This window comes from Marmota flaviventris, chromosome 10 (assembly GCF_047511675.1).
Source record: "Marmota flaviventris isolate mMarFla1 chromosome 10, mMarFla1.hap1, whole genome shotgun sequence".
In the NCBI taxonomy this organism is placed as follows: Eukaryota; Metazoa; Chordata; class Mammalia; order Rodentia; family Sciuridae; genus Marmota; species Marmota flaviventris.
Genome location: NC_092507.1, coordinates 108331075 through 108349978, shown reverse-complemented (window position 1 = coordinate 108349978; position 18904 = coordinate 108331075). Strand labels below are relative to the sequence as shown.

The following is an 18904-nucleotide window of genomic DNA, read 5'->3' as shown; positions in this document are numbered from 1 at the left end:
TAATTTCAGTTACTAATATGAAAGAATTGTTTAATAATCAAAGCTAGGAAAAAGAACCTGTTTTTGGTCAATTTTTCCCCTGTAGCCTAAAATAAAATTTCCATATCTATTTATATGTTCCTATGTTATAGAAGATGGACTTTTACAAGTTTCTGCTAACTTTTAAGATTCTGGTTCAATACAGGTATACTGAATTGGGTATGTCAAATGAGGCACAGAGAAGTTCTACACTTCCCTTAAGGCTTTTTATTAAAAGGGGGGAGGGTAAAAAAACAGATGTATAAAAATTCTCAAACCACTGAGAATATGAGATAAGCAGAAGGAACAAAGTAGGAAACAAAGTTTTAAACTTTAAAAATGTATCCTTTAATAAACCAACTACATACAAAAGACTGATCATAATCAAGGATCTGTTCCCATTTAGCTTATTTGGCTGGAAAAAAATTAAGCACTAAAAAAGTTTAAAAAAGACAAAACACCTAATTTTGACTACTGAAAATTCTGCAGACTGTGGTTTTGCTTTTTCCACCATTTCACTGTAAATTTTCTTCACACAATATATGTTTTCCATGAGATAAAATTAATATTTCTCTTTCTTTAAAATATCAGAACCAGTACCTATTAGATACATGAAAATACAACAGATGTACTAAGAAATGTAGTTTGAAAAAAGTAGAAAATCAACATTTACTTCTTATTTTCAATTCATGTTTAAACTCCAATCCTTTAAAAAGGCTCAATTAACCACTGAACTTATTATAAAGGGATACTTGAGGGAAGAATTTAATTTAATTAACCAGTAAGTATAATGTATTTTTTTACATTAATGTCTCATTTTCTGATATCTACAAAGCAACGGGAACTTCTCAACGCGTAACCTCTGCAAAGGAAATATACTTTATTTCATTAAATGACAGCTACCAAATTAAATATAGTATCAGATTCTTGGTAGTTACTGATTATCTACATAAAGGAGATTTTTTTTCCTCTTCTACCACATCATCTCTCAAAGCCAGGGAAAATTAATTTTTAAGACATTTTATTTTTGACAGAAAACAAGTTACATGATGACGAGCAATGACAATGATGCACAACTATAATCTCAGTTACTGTGAGACTGAGGCTGGGGAATCCCAAGTTTGAACCCTGACTTAAGCAACTTAGCAAGACCAAAGTTCTTTGTTTCAAAAACAAAAACAAAAAAGGATTTGGGATATAGCTCAGGGGTTGAATTCTCCTGAGTTCAATCTCCAGTAATTCTCACACACACACACACATACACACACACATTATGAGGCAAATTACAGCATTAGAAAAAAATGTTTCCATAAAAAAAAATAACTTTATGACATTTAACAGAAAATGGATGGATCTGGAGACTATTAAGCCAATCCCCAAACCCCAAGGTCAAATGTTCTCTCTGATATGTAGATGTTAACAAACAACAAGGGGGAGAGGGGAAGAACAGAAATTCAGTATATTAGATAAAGCAGAATGAAGGGAAGGAGGGGGAACAGGAATAGAAAAGACAGTGGAACAAATCTGACTTAACTTTCCTATGTATATATATAACTACACTACAGTGAATCTCCACATCATGTGCAATCACAAGACTGGGATTCTAATTAGAATAAGAAGTAGTCCATGTTTGTATAAATACTTCAAAATATATTCTACTATCACATATAACCAAAAAGAACAAATAAAAATAAAAAATCTCAGGAATAAAAAAAGAAAAATGTTTTCATAGTGTCACAAGGAAAAATACTGTCATTTGAATTATTGTGAAGATATACTTTGATTAATAAAGAAACTTCATTGCATGTGACCAATATAGAAGTATAGTACCTTCTGATCCCCATTAAAATTTTCTTGCCTTCACCTATCATTGTTTAAAAAAAAAAAAAAATCCATCACATCAAAAATCATTTAAAATGGGGTTAAGGAGTAAAGGCAAAAAGGAGTAGATCAACAATTCTCAAGACTTAAACTTGAGTTTAATAAAACCTGTTCAGTCAAATTGGATAACCAACAAACAGAAAAGTTCAACAAGTGAACTGAGCTAAAAAGAGGTAGGAAAAACAAAACTCAAGATTAATACAACTCTTCCTCAAACCTCCATTAACACACAAACTGTTAATTTTTCCTTAAGAATTATGAATTTACAACATAACTCAATTTACCAACCAAGCCTGGATGTATTGCTTTTATTTTTTTCAATGTATATAGTACTAACGGAATTTCCTATCTCTTCCCTCTTCCTCTACATACGCAAATGGTATTGTGTTGAAGAAGAAAAACTACAAATAGTATTTGGAATACAAAGCATTCCAAAGTAACTAGAACTAAATCTTGACATGCTTGCAAAAAAATATACGTTTACAGTTCCACAGAAACACTCAGATTTTACAAAGTACTTTTAAAAAAATTAATCTTGTTTTAAAATATGGAAACAGTTAATTAGAGAAAAGTAAATTTACCAAATATGTTAGTGGAGTGTCCTTTCCTTGCAATAGGTCTGAGTTCGTTATGACCCCATCCATATGTCCTATAATTATCCCAGGCATGTTTCATCATCTGAGAAGAAAAAATTATAATTCATCAAATTAAAATATTCGCAGACCATTATTTTTATATTTCATGTAATTCAGGGTTCTATTACCATATTCTTATACATTCTTCTAGGTCTCCCTACATAAGCATATGATTCAATTAACACTTGTATCAGTGTGAAAAAACTCATAACTATGTTAATCTCAATCTATACATAACTATGTTAATCTATGTAACAGAAAAAAATTATGTGTAATCAACAATTTTTCTTGAGGAGCAAGGTGTTTGGCATTCTTTACTTTTAAGAACTGCCAATCCTTTTGAGAACAGCTACCCTGCCCTCATTGTGATTGTATCAGAGGTGTCAGTCACAGGGCTTTGCTTCTATCTCTAATTAATTCAGCATGGCGAGAAAATTTCTTACCCTTCAATCAGAAGTCAGAAAACTTTACTCTGCTGAGGTAGCACAAAAGCAGTACTAGATAATATATAACCAAAACAACACAGTTTGTTTAAAAAACAAAAACAAGCAGCTTTTTAGAATTTGGCACACATGTTATAGTTTGCCAATCCTTAGACAGAGTGACTGGGTTATGTGACTTAAGTAGGGACAATCATATCCTTTTTAAACATACTATTATAGACACTGGGAAACAGGGAGACTTTCATTTTGTGATCACAAGGCCTATATAATATAGAATCCTGGAGCTGAAAATGACTAGCTCTCCTATCATGGAAAAACTAGATAGCAAAAGGAAATAGAGATAAATGCATACTACTGACAATTATATCTACATACTTAGATTGAGTTAATTCTAAATCCATAGTTTAAATTCATTAGGCTAATAAACATTTTTATATGAGTTAGTTTGAACTGAGTTTCTTACAACTCAAGAAATTCGGTAACAAAGTATTTAATTATATATCAGCAGAATTATATAATACTAGCTATGGTGTATCAAAAATCTATTCATTTAATAGCATACTATTCATTAAAACATTTTCCAATTTGTTTAATGCAGGCAGCATGCTCCTACATCTAAAATAGACAAAGACTTTATAAGAAATATACTCTGGGACAATATATTTCACACAGAAAAAAAATTCTTTTAAAAAAGTAGCAATAGATAAGGAAAATACCATACCGTGAGCAAGTAGAGTTTAACCCAAGACTAGAAGACTAATTTAACTAAAAAAATAGTTAATATAATTCACCATATTAACAAAATAAAGGGTGGGGGAATTGTGATCATTTCTGTATAGACAAAAATACAGACTATTTGACAAAATTCAACACTCATTCACAACAGAAATTTAGTAAGCTGTAACTACAAGGAAACATCTTCAACCTAACAAAAGCATCTTCAAAAAAACCTACTGCTAACACAACATATGTAATAATAAAACCCTAAATGATTAAACCTGTAGTTAGGAACAAATCAAGTTTGTTCTTTCTCAGCATTTCTTTCAAACAATGTACTGGAAGGCCTTGCCAGTGCAATAAAGACAAGAAAGAGAAATAAGGGAAAAGGGAACGTACTTCTATTCCTATAGGACATGTCTATGTAGAAGGAAAATCCTAAGCAATCTACAAAAGAGCCACTAGAATCAGTAAATGATCTTAGCAAAGTTAACAGGCTACAAGTTCAGCAAACTAAAATCAGTTATATTTCTGTAAAATGAATTCTGTTTGTATTTCTAGCAATTCACTGAGCCTCAGGGTCACCTTGGGGGTCCCCTGAACACACATGGTTATTTATCTGAAATTAGTATATATATGAAAAGTTATTTCAAAAAATTGTAGTGGCATCTAAAAAAAAATCTATCACTGTTCTTCCCTCCAACACTGTCAAAGAAAGTATCTTAAGCAGTCTCTGTATATATAACAAAACCTCTAAAGATGAGGTAAAAATTAGAGTACAGCTCTATTTTCACTCCATCAAGGTCCAGGTTTTATAATAATTTATAAGTCCAACTTTAAAATATCTAATAAACCTTTTATATCCATTACTAGAATATATGCAAATAGATATTTGGCCATTTAAATTAAATGCTTTATTTTAAGATAAATAAGCTTTCTGAAATATTGTCCATACTATCATATTCTGACAAAATCTTTTCCTTCAGAGGCTGTACAAGTACAAACTCCATGCAAAATTATCATAAGTTCTAACCAACAAAGTTCATCTCAAATATACTGGATTTTCCTCCCTCAGTTACTCTCTTTTATCTGTAAGTAAGTCCTAGAATAATAGGTTGAATTAAAGGCCCCTGAGACTAAATAAATATAAAAAATTTTTAGATAAATCTTTCCCCATTCTTCAATTCATAGAGACTCTGTGGAAGAAATATGTTCTTAATGTGTAGTACAGTTTAGAGGTACCATAATAACGCCTTAAAAATAGTTGATATTATGCTTACTTGTTTATGAAAAGATTTGCACAAGCAAAGATTCTTAATAACTAAAGACTTAAAATTGATTATGCTGTAGAAAAATTATAAATGGATTCTATTCTATATTATTTATAAAATGCTAAATTTCATAAGATATCTGAACACAATGAGAATGCTAAAACCATCAAAACAACCTTGTGCCAGGCACGGAGGCACATGCCTATAATCCCCCCAGTTCGGGAGGTAGAGGCAGAAGGAGCAGGAGTTCAAAGCCAGCCTCAGCAACAGCAAGACATTAGCTAAGCAATTCAATGAGACCCTGGATCTAAATAAAATACAAACCAGGACTGGGGATGTGGCTCAGTGGTACCCCTGAGTTCAATCCCTTGTACCAAAAAAAAAAAAAAAAGAAAAGAAAACAACCTTGTATCAAATTTGTGATTGTACATAATTATATTACAATCAACTAAGAAAGAGACAGAGCTCTAGTCTTTACTGCCAACCTAGAAACTGAAATACAACTATGACCCAAGAACAAAAAATATCAAAATATGGCAACACAGATGGTATAAATATATATATTTATATCCACACACTTCTGTAACCAGCCCGGTAAACACATGTCCATAACCAGTCCATGTCACAAATCTCAGCTTATTACCTCTTTAATTTTTTCCCTTTTCTTTCTTATGTCACTATCTTCTGGTTCTCCACCACTGATTCCTACAAGGTTTGGAATAGGGACTGGTGGCAGAGGCTTGTTCTCTTTTATCTTCATTTCTTGAGCTACCTTGTTTTTCTCTGTCTGAATTTCTGCACGTATTTCCTCTTTTGACTTCCTTAATTTTTCTTTTGCTTCTTCCAGGGCCTTCTCATGGTCTGCTCGAATTTTATTTCTCAAACGTTCTTCTTCTTCCCTAGGAGGAAAGAAAAACAACAACAAGAAGACTGGTAAGAGTGAGCATTCTTAAGAAAATCAATCTTTAAACAAGAATAAAGTTCCTCATCAAACTGATCACTGTTTTCTAATCCTGACATTGAAAGACAAGAATGATCAGTGAGAAAGACTCAGATTTGCCTAAAAGAATAGGATAAATATAACTTGATATGAGTAAGAAAATGAACTTTGCTGAAGAGTAAGGACTTTACATAGTAGGGAAAGAGGAAACCTAGAAACAAAGTTCCAAGTTCAAGGTTAAGTCAGAATAGAGAAAATGGCAGTTAGTAACTTATGGGTACATGAAAAAAGCAGAAAGCAGTGAAAAAATTAAGGGAGGAGATAAAGTAAAACAGAATTAAGTGTCAGAGATGGAACAAAAATATAAATACAAGGACAAAGGGGAAAAAATACAAAGGGAAAAAAATAAATTTCATTTGTTGTAAGTACAGCATATGCTTCTAAAACTTTAAAATTTTGGAACTAAGATTTCATAGTGCGATGGTTCAACTGATGTGGACACGATCACTTAAAACCCTCCTTGGTTACCATTGAAAATACAGACTCCAAGTTAATATGTCCATTTAAAACCTATGGATCTGTACGAGTGTTCCTTATCCTAAATACTTGAGATCAGAAGTGTTTCTGATTTGATAGGGTTTCATGTTTTAAAATATGTGCACAGACATCACTGTGTCTAGAATAACACTCATTCCCATTGCATCTTTAATTTCTAAGGCCACCTTTAAAGATAGATTATAACTCCTGAGCTCATCATATGATACCCAAACTTAAAGGCTGGTAAACCTTATTGAGCCCTCAAACCCTACTGAGCCATGAGCCCTGGTTCTCTGAAGAAGTAGAGGTAAGAATAGGTTATCTGTTCAGGGCTCTTTCTTTTGTTTCTGGGTGGTTTAAAAACTGGTCAATACAGGAGTCCCTGGAAACAAGCTAACCAAGTTCAAACTCCCAGAGAGCCCTACAACCTAGAGTCTACTCTAGTTCAGCTGCTTCACTATGACCTCCAGAGGCTCTGCCCTGACCATATGGCTCACATGACCTCCCCCCAGAGCATGAGCTGAGCAGGACTTTCTGAAAAAGTCCTCCTTCAAGGCCTGAACCACATCATACAAGAACAGAGACTAACTCCTGAACCATAGTCTTCTTTCACAGACTAACAGCTTCAAAAGAAATATAGAAAAAATTACTATTTCAGAAGTTGTGGTTATAGTTACACATATTTTAAGGTACACATGTTAGTAAGAACTCAAAGGTAATATGCAGATAATAAAAACAGTATTATTCAAATCTGACTTTTAACCCAGGCTCCAAAACAGTATATCTAACTGCCTTACCTGAGGTCTCCAATTCACAATCCAAAGCGGAATAGTTGATTCCAGTACCCAACACTCACTTTTCTGCCAATCTACATGACAGAACTAATGAACTTTCTGAAATTACACTGATTATATCATTCTCTCATCCCTTATCCTTAGGAATTATATTCTGGCCTATTAAAAAATCCTATATAATGTGCCCTCTACTTATGTATCCCTCAATATCTAGTCCAATACCTGGAATATAATAGGCACTCAAAAATATTAAATACAAACAAACACAGATTTCAAGACCCTCATCTAAAGTGATTATGAGATAAACATTTATGGACCACCATAAGGCTATAAATGATCAAGAGCTATACATAGAAAATCTGACTTCAGGGTAAGCAATCCAAATGCACCCTCAAATACATATTAAAATTCATGACATGGTAATATGGTAACATTTAGGTGTTAATAACACCACCATGTGATAGCTTCCTATTTATTATTTTTATTAACTAAATGTTAATGCTAGAATCAATTGTTCCTCCACAAGAAGTACACTTAATAGCAACATGTGTTAAAAATTATATAACTTTTATAGAAATAAAAAAATTAAATTTTAATGTTCTAGAAAAAAGCTCCAGTCATATTATCTCACTTTATTGAACTGACAGTTTAACTTTTCCATCAGAACTTGTACTACTGAAATATTGTGAAGAGTTTTATTCAAAGACCTGTTGAAAATCTAAACCATCTATAAATACATTTGCACTTGTCCCTCAAAAAGCACTACTTATTTAAGAGTCTAGAAAGCATACTCACCATTTCAGAAAAACCAACATCAACTAGAGTTCAAAGACCAATCACCTAGTACTTAAGAGGAAATGCAGAATTTCAGGAATTCAATTAGAACTCCTGAGAACTGTATTCCAAAAAGAATCATTTTGTAATTAAAGGGCCTGGGGGGATTTTACTTAACCCAAAGTCAGGAGACAAACATTTTAGCTCCAGCCCTACCAACTCACTCTGCAACCTGGCATAACCACTAAAAAAAAAAAAAAAAAAAAAAAAAAAACCTTCAAGATCAGGACCTTCATCAATAGAGACAAGAAAACAGATGATACTACCCTGACTATATCACTTTTAAATAGTGCTTTTTACTAATTACTTTCACTTACATTGGATCCACTGACCTAGGAGATCCAAGGTAACTAAATGAGCTCAGTAATATTCTATACACACATTAAGTCATTAATTATTTCAACCCTCCTTCTAACCTCTCCTCCAAAATACAAGGGATGACAGCAAACCTTCCAACTGTCACAGGAAAGAAAGCACTTTATTTCCTTTCTTCCTTAACAGTATTTTTCTAAATAACCACTTAGTGGCACTAAAACATTTCTAGCTAATATATTAAAGTTATACCCATTTATTAGACACCATGTGATGTTTCATTGTTTCTACATGTGTATACATTGTGCACTAATCAGATCAGAGTAAACCTATCTCCTCAAATACTAATCATTTCTTTATGATGAAAACATTCAAACTCTTTCTGTTTTTTTTTTAATAAATAGTACAGTATAATTAGTATTATTATATACTGCAAAAATTTATTTTCATTTTGATCTTCATTCAACTGGCTCCTCAAATTTCATTTCAACAGCCAATTTCTAGATCATCAATTGGGTCACCCCTTTTCTCTTCTTCTTCTTGATGGTACTAGGAATGAAACCCAGGGGTACCGGTCGGTCCTTTTTTCCTTTTTTTGAATTTTGAGATAAGATCTTACTGTTTTTCAAGTAAGACTCAAACTTGAGCTCCTCCTGACTGGGCCAATTGAGTAGCCAGGATTACAGGCTTTTGCCACCATGCCTGGTGGGTCATTTCTTTTGAACCTTTATTTCACTTAGATTATCTTTCTTTTCCAGATTTTTAACTTTGACAACTTTGTTTTAACCAGCTTTTGCATCACTATGACCAAAATACCTGACAAGAACAACTGTGAGGGGGAAAAATTCATTTGGGGCTCACAGTTTCAAAGCTCTCAGTCCACAATGGCCAACTCCATTGCTCTGGGCCCAAGGTGAGGCAGCATGTCATGGGGTAGGGCCCATCAAAGGAAAGCTGCTCAGCTCATAGTGAGGTCAAGACATGGGGGTGGAGGGGAGGTATAAGTGGCCACAGAGAAGAACATCCCTTCCAGGGCATTCCCCAGTAACCCACTTCCTCCAGCTGTGCCCCACCTATCTACAGTTACCACCCAGTCAGTCCATTCAAACTAGGATTGAATGATTAGGTCATAGCTCTCATAGTCTAATCATTTCATCTCTGTATATTCCTGTATCAATAGGAGCTTTGGGGGGACACCTTATATCCAAACAATAACAAACTTCAACAGATTCATCTGTAAACATCTCTTATTTTCTTTTTCATCAGTGCTTTTATCTGCCTGTGTAGTAAAGAATCTGTCCCTCCCCAAATTAAAGTTTGGCTATTTTCTTTGGTTTCTGGGAAGTAATCTGCCAAATGTGATAAAGTATCTCTGTCTATCCACAGTGGGATTGGCCTCACCTGACAGTCTTAGGATAGAAGACAGCTCTGACAGAAACACCAACAATGTAACTTTGGGCGAAGGCTCTGGGTCACATAGTTCATCCAGAGACTGAGTTCAACAATTTAGACAAGAAAACAATATTGTCTACAGAACGAAGCCCCCGTAAAAATTCTGGACCCTGAGGATTAGGTGAGTTTATCAAGATTGGCAATATTCCAAGCACACTGTCACACACTGATGATGGGAAAACACACTATGCAAAGGCAAACACCAACAAAACTAATAATTATGGCTTACATACACCAGGCAACTGGTTTAGTCAATTACTTAGATTACCTTATTTAATACTCTTACCAATTACTTGTACTAATTTAACCCTCTATTAAAAACCTTTCTTTTTCTTATTGTGAAAATAACAAGGCACAAAGAGAAAAATTAAGTGACTTGTTCAGGGTCACAGAGCTAGAAAGTAGAAAGCCTGGATATAAACAAATGCATTTTGACTTCTTAAACACCATACAAATGCTGCTTTCTATATGAGAGGAATTTTATGTAAGAGATTGTCTCTTACTGATTGCACAGATATTAATAACTGTCTCCCAATAGATACTACTTCTTCCTTAGCCTTAGAGCCCTCAATTGTTTTGTAAGGTAAATGTTCCTACTAAATAAAAACTATTAGCCTCTCTTGTTGATACTGTCCTACAAAATTTTTGTGTCTGATCAGAAATTAACCTCTATCTTGGTTAAGCCACTGTTACTTTGTGATTTTTGTAATTGATAAGTAACCTACCTAATCTTAACTGAGACATTATCCATCCTATTTGGTCTACTTTCCTGAAGCTCTTTTTAGTTAGTATTTTGAGTGTTGACTTGACAGGGATGAACTACCAATATATTTCCTTGTCCAATTAGAATATTTAAATAAACCATGTGTGGAGGCACTCTGAAGAACAAAAATGATGCTAAATTACACAGGGATACATAAAAATTACACTGAGATCTTATTTGGCAAAACTATTTCCTTTTGTAGTCACTTTCAATTAGAACTTTTAACCTTCACCTAGAAACATGAAGTCTCACTCATTCTTTTAAAATAAGTAGATATGGGAGTAGGAAAGATGGTGTAATAAGATGGACATCATTACCCTAGGTACATGTATGATTGCAGAAATGGTGTGACTCTACATTGTGTACAATCAGAGAAATGAAAAGTTGTGCTTTATTTGTGTACAATGAATCAAAATTCATCTGCTGTCATATGTATAAGTAATTAGAACAATTAAAAAATAGTAGATAAATAAAAACCTCCCTCCTAACTGCCTCTAACTCTACCTTCACTGTTTTCCTCTTCCTTCCTCTCACCATTATACCTTTTTAAAGAGTACTACACTTGTTTCTATTTCCTAGACCTTACGTAATTCTTCTATACACCACAGTGAAAAATTGATAGCTAAGCTTATCCTTTCTTCAAAATTCTCTTTTCCTCAAACATGCCTTTCCAATAAGCTTACCACCTGGCTTTACCATCTTCAATTAACACCAAAACTGTATTCCATTCTCTGGGCCACTTCTGTTCTTCCCCAACATACTCCTCCTATTAACATCAACCAACTGTACTTTCTTAATTATATCAAAACACATATGTTCAGCCTTCATCAGGTAACTAAGTACTCCAGATCCAAATGACTAACACTACATAGGTTATCACCATTGAATATTTGCCAGATACCTCCAATTCAACATCTCCAAACAAGATTGAATAATTCATATGGTAAAGGAAAATCACGGGCTAAGCTTGTTCATGAACACAATATCAAAATTAAAAATCAATATTGTAGCAAAGCAAATCAGCAATATTAGGAATCAGAAAAAAGACAATTCATCAAAACTAACTGGATTTTTCCCAGTATGCTTCATACTATCAATATAACTTATCTACTAATAGGTAAAATAAGAAAAATAGAATCTGACAAAGACAGTGGTAAAATTCAACACCCAGGACTAATGGAGAGGTAGCTCAGTGGTAGGGTACTTTGTCTAGCATGTGAATGGCCTTGAGTTCAATTCCTAGTACCACCAAAAACAAAAACAAACAAGCCAAAAAGAAAAAAGAAAAAAAAAACACACACACCATTTCTGATACCAAAACCTAACAGCAAAGAAGAAAAAGAGAATTTTAACTATATAAAAGATGTCTTCTCAAAATGACAGCAAGTATAATTTTTAATAATGAAACTACAGAAGCAATTCCCTCCCAAATGAGGGAAACAAATAAGAATGCTCATCATCACAGCTTCTATTTGGTTGTAGTATAAGTCCTAGTCAATAAAATTAAACAAAATATGTAAATATAAGGAAAAGAAAGTTTAAAAAAAATTCTGTCACAAGCAATATCACTTCTACAGAGAAAACCCAAAATAGCCAAAGAATAGTTATAAATAAGAGTGCAAGAAGTCAGGGAACAAAACTACCTAGCAGACAGCATATACTCAGTAATGTAATTTCTTCTCTTCCTACCTACTGGATCCCATCTTTCTAGATTCCAAGTCTTCAAACTTCCACTGATACTTACTTTCTTCTATGGCAATACCAACACCATTACACATCCATTTCCTCTTGCTAAGAGTTCCAGGCCTTGTTCTTTTGACTAAAGTTTTAAGAAATATGTGAGCCCATATGGACTTTAAGATAACTATTGTCAACCATTATAGACTGTACTAAATTTTTTCTTATTACTCCCCCAAACTCATGAATAATTTACCCTTACCCTTATGTGCTAACAAAAAGAAAGAATCAATAATGTAATATGATCTTTTAAAAGATAAATGACAGCTAATACCATAAATTTTTAAATAATGCTAGATATTAAACAACCTTCTCAAATATCCTATATTTTCATAATATTCAAGAGAAATTTCAGAGAATCCAGGAAAGCACAATAAAAACAGTAGAAGCAGTTATGTAAACAGCTACCTATATACAACATAGGCCAAAAATGGTTTTAAGAAATGTCTACAGGTCAGTCAGCAACTAGTACAGAAAACACTAAAACAGAAGCATTCTATAGAGCTTGGTGGCTAAGTGTCTGAAGGAATTTAAGCCTTTCCAAAAAGAAATGCTAATCATGACCTTCAAGGTCATGAAATAACTCCTTAAACTTGGAGGTAACCAAGATGTCAACTATCATAATGGAACTGTTCACAAATTCTGCCTAAGATGATTCTCAGCAGCAACTGAATGTACTCTATCTGCTCAGAATAATACAGTTATATAAACAACAAAGAACTTTCAGAATGTTATCATTTTAAGCCAAATCGTGTGTTTTCCAGTATACTGATTGTAGGTAAGAATGAACAGCACAAACTGTATCACATTTGGGCTCCCCATTTCATAAGAACGAATCCTACTATTCTTAAGATAGCTTAATAGAAAAGAACAACCATTTCTCAACAGAGGTAATTGGTCAGCCACATAAAAAAGTCTAAAAAATACTCAATGTCAAACACTGAAAAATCCACTGAACCTCAACTTTCAACACTAAATCCAACTGCTTTGATCACATGATTCCCATATAACACCAAAATGCTTCCATTTTAATAATGCAGCCCCTGGACACCAACAGTAACTCACTGTCTCTAAAGTTTGGTTGACCATTTGTTTGGCTACTCAAAGATTTCATTTACATTGAGAACAACCATAGATTATTCTAACTGGAACTTTAATAGGATTTGAGTTAATAGTAATTTCAGTTTAAATCAATGGTGATAAGTTATTAAATTAATTTTAGCTTAACTCAATGATGATCAACCATCATATTCCAAACATGAGGGGCCCTGAAACTGGTGCAGGAAATACACAGAAAAATATGACACCTTATTTCCTCAAAGGGTTCTCATAAATAAAATAGGCACAAAATGTGTGAATCAAAACAGTGACTATCATAGGAAAGGAAAAATATACATGGAAAAAGAATAGCCATTTTCTAAGCATACCAGTATGACTGGAAAGCACATTTACAGAGAGAAATGGCAGAAAAAAATACATGATCTTCAAACAGAAAGGGGAGAACAGGAGTTTGCCAGGCAGATAACAAAAATTAGGACATTCTAGGGATAGAAAGCAGATTGTACAAAGGCAATGAAGAAGTTATACAACATATCAGATAGCAAATTAATTTAATACAACCACTAAAGTATAGTATGTAGGGTGGAAGAGGGTACAGTAAAGTAGGATATGCTAAGCTTAACAAGGAAACCAGAGAAAGCAAAAGCTCAATTATGAAGAGAGCTTACAGTGCATTCTACGGACAAAAGCAAGTCACTGAAGGACTTCAACTTGAAAGTGTCATAATTGTACTTAAATTTTGAAAAGAGGACCCCCTCAAAATTGACTTGGGAGTGGAGGAGAGAAGGGAGATGATACAAGACTAGAGACAGGAGACCTGCGACGGACCGACAGAACAGGCCCAGCGGCCCGCAGGCCTGGTAGACACATCACCGCAATTGGAGGAGGGGCAGAGCCGCCACCTGCGCCTGCAAGGTAGACACATCACCCCAATTGGAGGAAGGGCCCAGCTGCCCCCCGCAAGGTAGGCAGACCGCGTGTCCCAGAGAAGGGGCCCAGCAGCCTGCCGGCCTAGTTGAAAGATCACCCCAATTGGAGGAGGGGCACACCGCCGCCTGTGCCTGCAAGGTAGGCAGACCTGCAACCTGGAGAACAGGCCCAGCAGCCTGCCAGCGTGGTAGACAGATCACCCCAATTGGAGGAGGGGCCCAGCTGTTGCCCGCAAGGTAGGCAGACCACACAACCCGGAGAAGGGGCCCAGAGGCCCGACAGTGTGATAGACAGATCACCCCAATTGGAGGAGGAGCACAGCCGCCACCCGCGCCTGCAAGGGAAACTTTGCAACTATACAAGAGAAATATAAATATATAGGGGGAAAATTCAATAACACAACAGTTTCACCAAGCAGGAAGAAACACGAACAGTATGAAAAGATAAGGAAAGAAAGGACCACAAGCAATGCAGGTCAACTCAAATTTAGAAGAGGTAATATCTGCAGCAGATGGAATGTCAGATAAAGAATTCAGGATATACATGCTTCAGATGATCTGGAGTCTCAAGGAAGACATCAGACAGCAAAATCAGACAATGAAAGATCACTTCGACAATGAATTACATAAACAAATCCAAGAAGCAAAAGATCAACTATACAGGGAGATAGAGGTTATAAAAAACAATCAAACAGAAATCCTAGAAATGCAGGAAGCAATAAACCAAATTAAAAACTCAAATGAGAATACTACCAGCAGAGTAGAACACTTAAAAGATAGAATATCAGACAATGAAGACAAAGTATTTCAACTTGAAAAGAACATAGACAGCTCAGCGAGACTGTTAAGAAACCATGAGCAGAACATCCAAGAAATATGGGATAACATAAAGAGACCAAACTTAAGAGTCATTGGGATACAGGAAGGTACAGAGGTCCAAACCAAAGGAATGAGCAATCTGTTCAACGAAATAATACGAGAAAACTTTCCAGACTTGAAGAATGAGACAGAATCCCAAATCCTAGAAGCCTACAGGACGCTGAATGTGCAAAATCATAAGAGATCCACACCTAGACACATTATAATCAAGATGCCCAACATAGAGAATAAGGAGAGAATTTTAAAAGCTACAAGAGAAAGGAAGCAGATTACATTTAGGGGTAAACCAATCAGGATAACAGCTGATCTTTCAACACAGACTCTGAAAGCTAGAAGATCCTGGAACAACATATTTCAAACGCTGAAAGAAAATGGGTTCCAACCAAGAATTGTGTATCCAGCGAAATTAAGCTTCAGGATGGAGGATGAAATTAAAACCTTCCACGATAAACAAAAGTTAAAAGAATTTGCAGCTAGAAAACCATCTCTTCAAAACATCCTCGGCAAAACATTACAGGAAGAGGAAATGGAAAATAACAATGAAAACCAACAGTGGGAGGTAGTACAGTAAAGGGAAAAAATAATCAAAGAGGAAAAACAAACCATGTTAAGTAACATAAATAAACAAATATGGCTGGAAGAACAATCCATATCTCAATAATAACCCTAAATGTTAATGGCTTAAACTCACCAATTAAGAGACACAGGCTAGTAGAATGGATCAAAAAAAAAAAAAAAAGATCCAACAATATGCTGCCTACAGGAGACGCATTTGATAGGAAAAGACATACATAGACTGAAGGTGAAAGGTTGGGAAAAATCATCTCACTCATATGGACTTCGGAAACAAGCAGGAGTGTCCATACTCATATCAAATAAAATAGATTTCAAGCCAAAGTTAATCAAAAGGGATAAAGAGGGACACTACATACTGCTCAAGGGAAACATACACCAACAAGACATAACAATCATAAATATATATGCCCCAAACAATGGTGCAGCTATGTTCATCAAACAAACTCTTCAAAAGTTCAAGAGTCTAATAGACCACCATACAATAATTATGGGAGACTTCAACACACCTCTCTCACCACTGGACAGATCTTCCAAACAAAAGTTGAATAAAGAAACTATAGAACTCAATAATACAATTAATAACCTAGAATTAATTGACATATATAGAATATACCACCCAACAACAAGCAGTTACACTTTTTTCTCAGCAGCACATAGATCCTTCTCAAAAATAGATCATATATTATGTCACAGGGAAACTCTTAGACATTATAAAGGAGTAGAGATAATACCATGCATCTTATCTGATCACAATGGAATGAAACTGGAAATCAACGATAAAAGAAGGAAGGAAAAATCATGCATCACTTGGAGAATGAACAATAGGTTACTGAATGATCAATGGGTTATAGAAGACATCAAGGAGGAAATTAAAAAATTCTTAGAGATAAATGAAAACACAGACACAACATATCGGAATCTATGGGACACAATGAAAGCAGTTCTAAGAGGAAAATTCATTGCTTAGAGTTCATTCCTTAAAAAAAGAAAAAAACCAACAAATAAATTATCTCACACTTCATCTCAAAATCATAGAAAAAGAAGAGCATAACAACAGCAAAAGAAATAGAAGGCAAGAAATAATTAAAATCAGAGCTGAAATTAATGAAATCGAAACAAAAGAAATAATTGAAAAAATTGACAAAACTAAAAGTTGGATCTTTGAAAAAATAAATAAGATCGACAGACCCTTAGCCATGCTAACGAAGAGAAGAAGAGAGAGAACTCAAATTACTAGCATACGGGATGAAAAAGGCAATATCACAACAGACACTTCAGAAATACAGAAGATAATTAGAAATTATTTTGATCCTTATACTCCAATAAAATAGAGGATAATGAAGGCATCAATAAATTTCTTAAGTCATATGATCTGCCCAGATTGAGTCAGGAGGATATAGACAACCTAAACAGAACAATATCAACTGAGGAAATAGAAGAAGCCATCAAAAGACTACCAACTAAGAAAAGCCCAGGACCGGATGGGTATACAGCAGAGTTTTACAAAACCTTTAAAGAAGAACTAATACCAATAATTTTCAAGCTATTTCAGGAAATAGAAAAAGAGGGAGAACTTCCAAATTCATTCTACGAGGCCAACATCACCCTGATTCCTAAACCAGACAAAGACACTTCAAAGAAAGAAAACTACAGACCAATATCTCTAATAAACCTAGATGCAAAAATCCTCAATAAAATTTTGGCGAATTGGATACAAAAACATATCAAAAAAATTGTGCACCATGATCAAGTAGGATTCATCCGTGGGATGCAAGGCTGGTTCAATATACGGAAATCAATAAATGTTATTCACCACATCAATAGACTTAAAGATAAGAACCATATGATCATCTCGATAGATGCAGAAAAAGCATTTGACAAAGTACAGCATCCCTTTATGTTCAAAACTCTAGAAAAACTAGGGATAACAGGAACATACCTCAATATTGTAAAAGCTATCTATGCTAAGCCTCAGGCTAGCATCATTCTGAACGGAGAAAAATTCAAGGCATTCCCTCTAAAATCTGGAACAAGACAGGGATGCCCTCTCTTACCACTTCTGTTCAACATAGTTCTCGAAACACTGGCCAGAGCAATTAGACAGATGAAAGAAATTAAAGGCATAAAAATAGGAAAAGAAGAACTTAAATTATCACTATTTGCATCTGACATGATTCTATCCCTAGAAGACCCAAAAGGGTCTACAAAGAAACTATTAGAGCTAATAAATGAATTCAGCAAAGTGGCAGGATATAAAATCAACACGCATAAATCAAAGGCATTCCTGTATATCAGCGAGAAATCTTCTGAAATGGAAATGAGGACAACCACTCCATTCACAATATCCTCAAAAAAAAAATAAAATACTTGGGAATCAACCTAACAAAAGAGGTGAAAGACTTATACAATGAAAACTACAGAACCCTAAAGAGAAAAATAGAAGAGGATCTTAGAACATGGAAAAACATACCCTGTTCATGGATAGGCAGAACTAACATCATCAAAATGGCGATATTACCAAAAGTTCTCTATAGGTTCAATGCAATGCCAATCAAAATCCCAACAGCATTTCTTGTAGAAATAGATAAAGCAATCATGAAATTCATATGGAAAAATAAAAGACCCAAAATAGCAAAAACAACTCTAAGCAGGAAGTGTGAATCAGGCGGTATAGCAATACCAGACTTCAAACTGTACTACAGAGCAATAGTAACAAAAACAGCATGGTACTGGTACCAAAACAGGCAGGCGGACCAATGGTACAAAATAGAGGACACAGAAACCAATCCACAAAATTACAACTATCTTATATTTGATAAAGGGGCTAAAAGCATGCAATGAAGCAAGGATAGCATCTTCAACAAATGGTGCTGGGAAAACTGGAAATCCATATGCAACAAAATGAAGCTGAACCCCTTTCTCTCGCCATGCACAAAAGTTAACTCAAAATGGATCAAGGAGCTTGATATCAAATCAGAGACACAGTGTCTGATAGAAGAAAAAGTTGGCTATGATCTACATACTGTGGGGTCGGGCTCCAAATTCCTCAATAGGACACCCATAGCACAAGAGTTAATAACTAGAATCAACAAATGGGACTTACTCAAACTAAAAAGTTTTTTCTCAG

The 18904-nt window shown here is 34.6% G+C and overlaps 1 protein-coding gene across 2 annotated transcripts in view; it reads right to left on the bottom strand.

The window, feature by feature from the left end:
* The window catches only part of Man1a2 (mannosidase alpha class 1A member 2), a 152445-nt gene that overhangs the window by 113079 nt on the left and 20462 nt on the right, over window positions 1–18904 (bottom strand). The window contains exons 2-3 of one of the 2 annotated variants that reach the window (XM_027940237.2): window positions 5609–5864; window positions 2481–2577 (exon numbers count right to left, since the gene is read on the bottom strand). In XM_027940237.2, coding sequence (XP_027796038.1) covers window positions 2481–2577; window positions 5609–5864 — 353 coding nt within the window. The remainder of the gene's footprint in view (window positions 1–2480; window positions 2578–5608; window positions 5865–18904) is intronic. The other variant, XM_071618229.1, reaches the window with a different exon arrangement.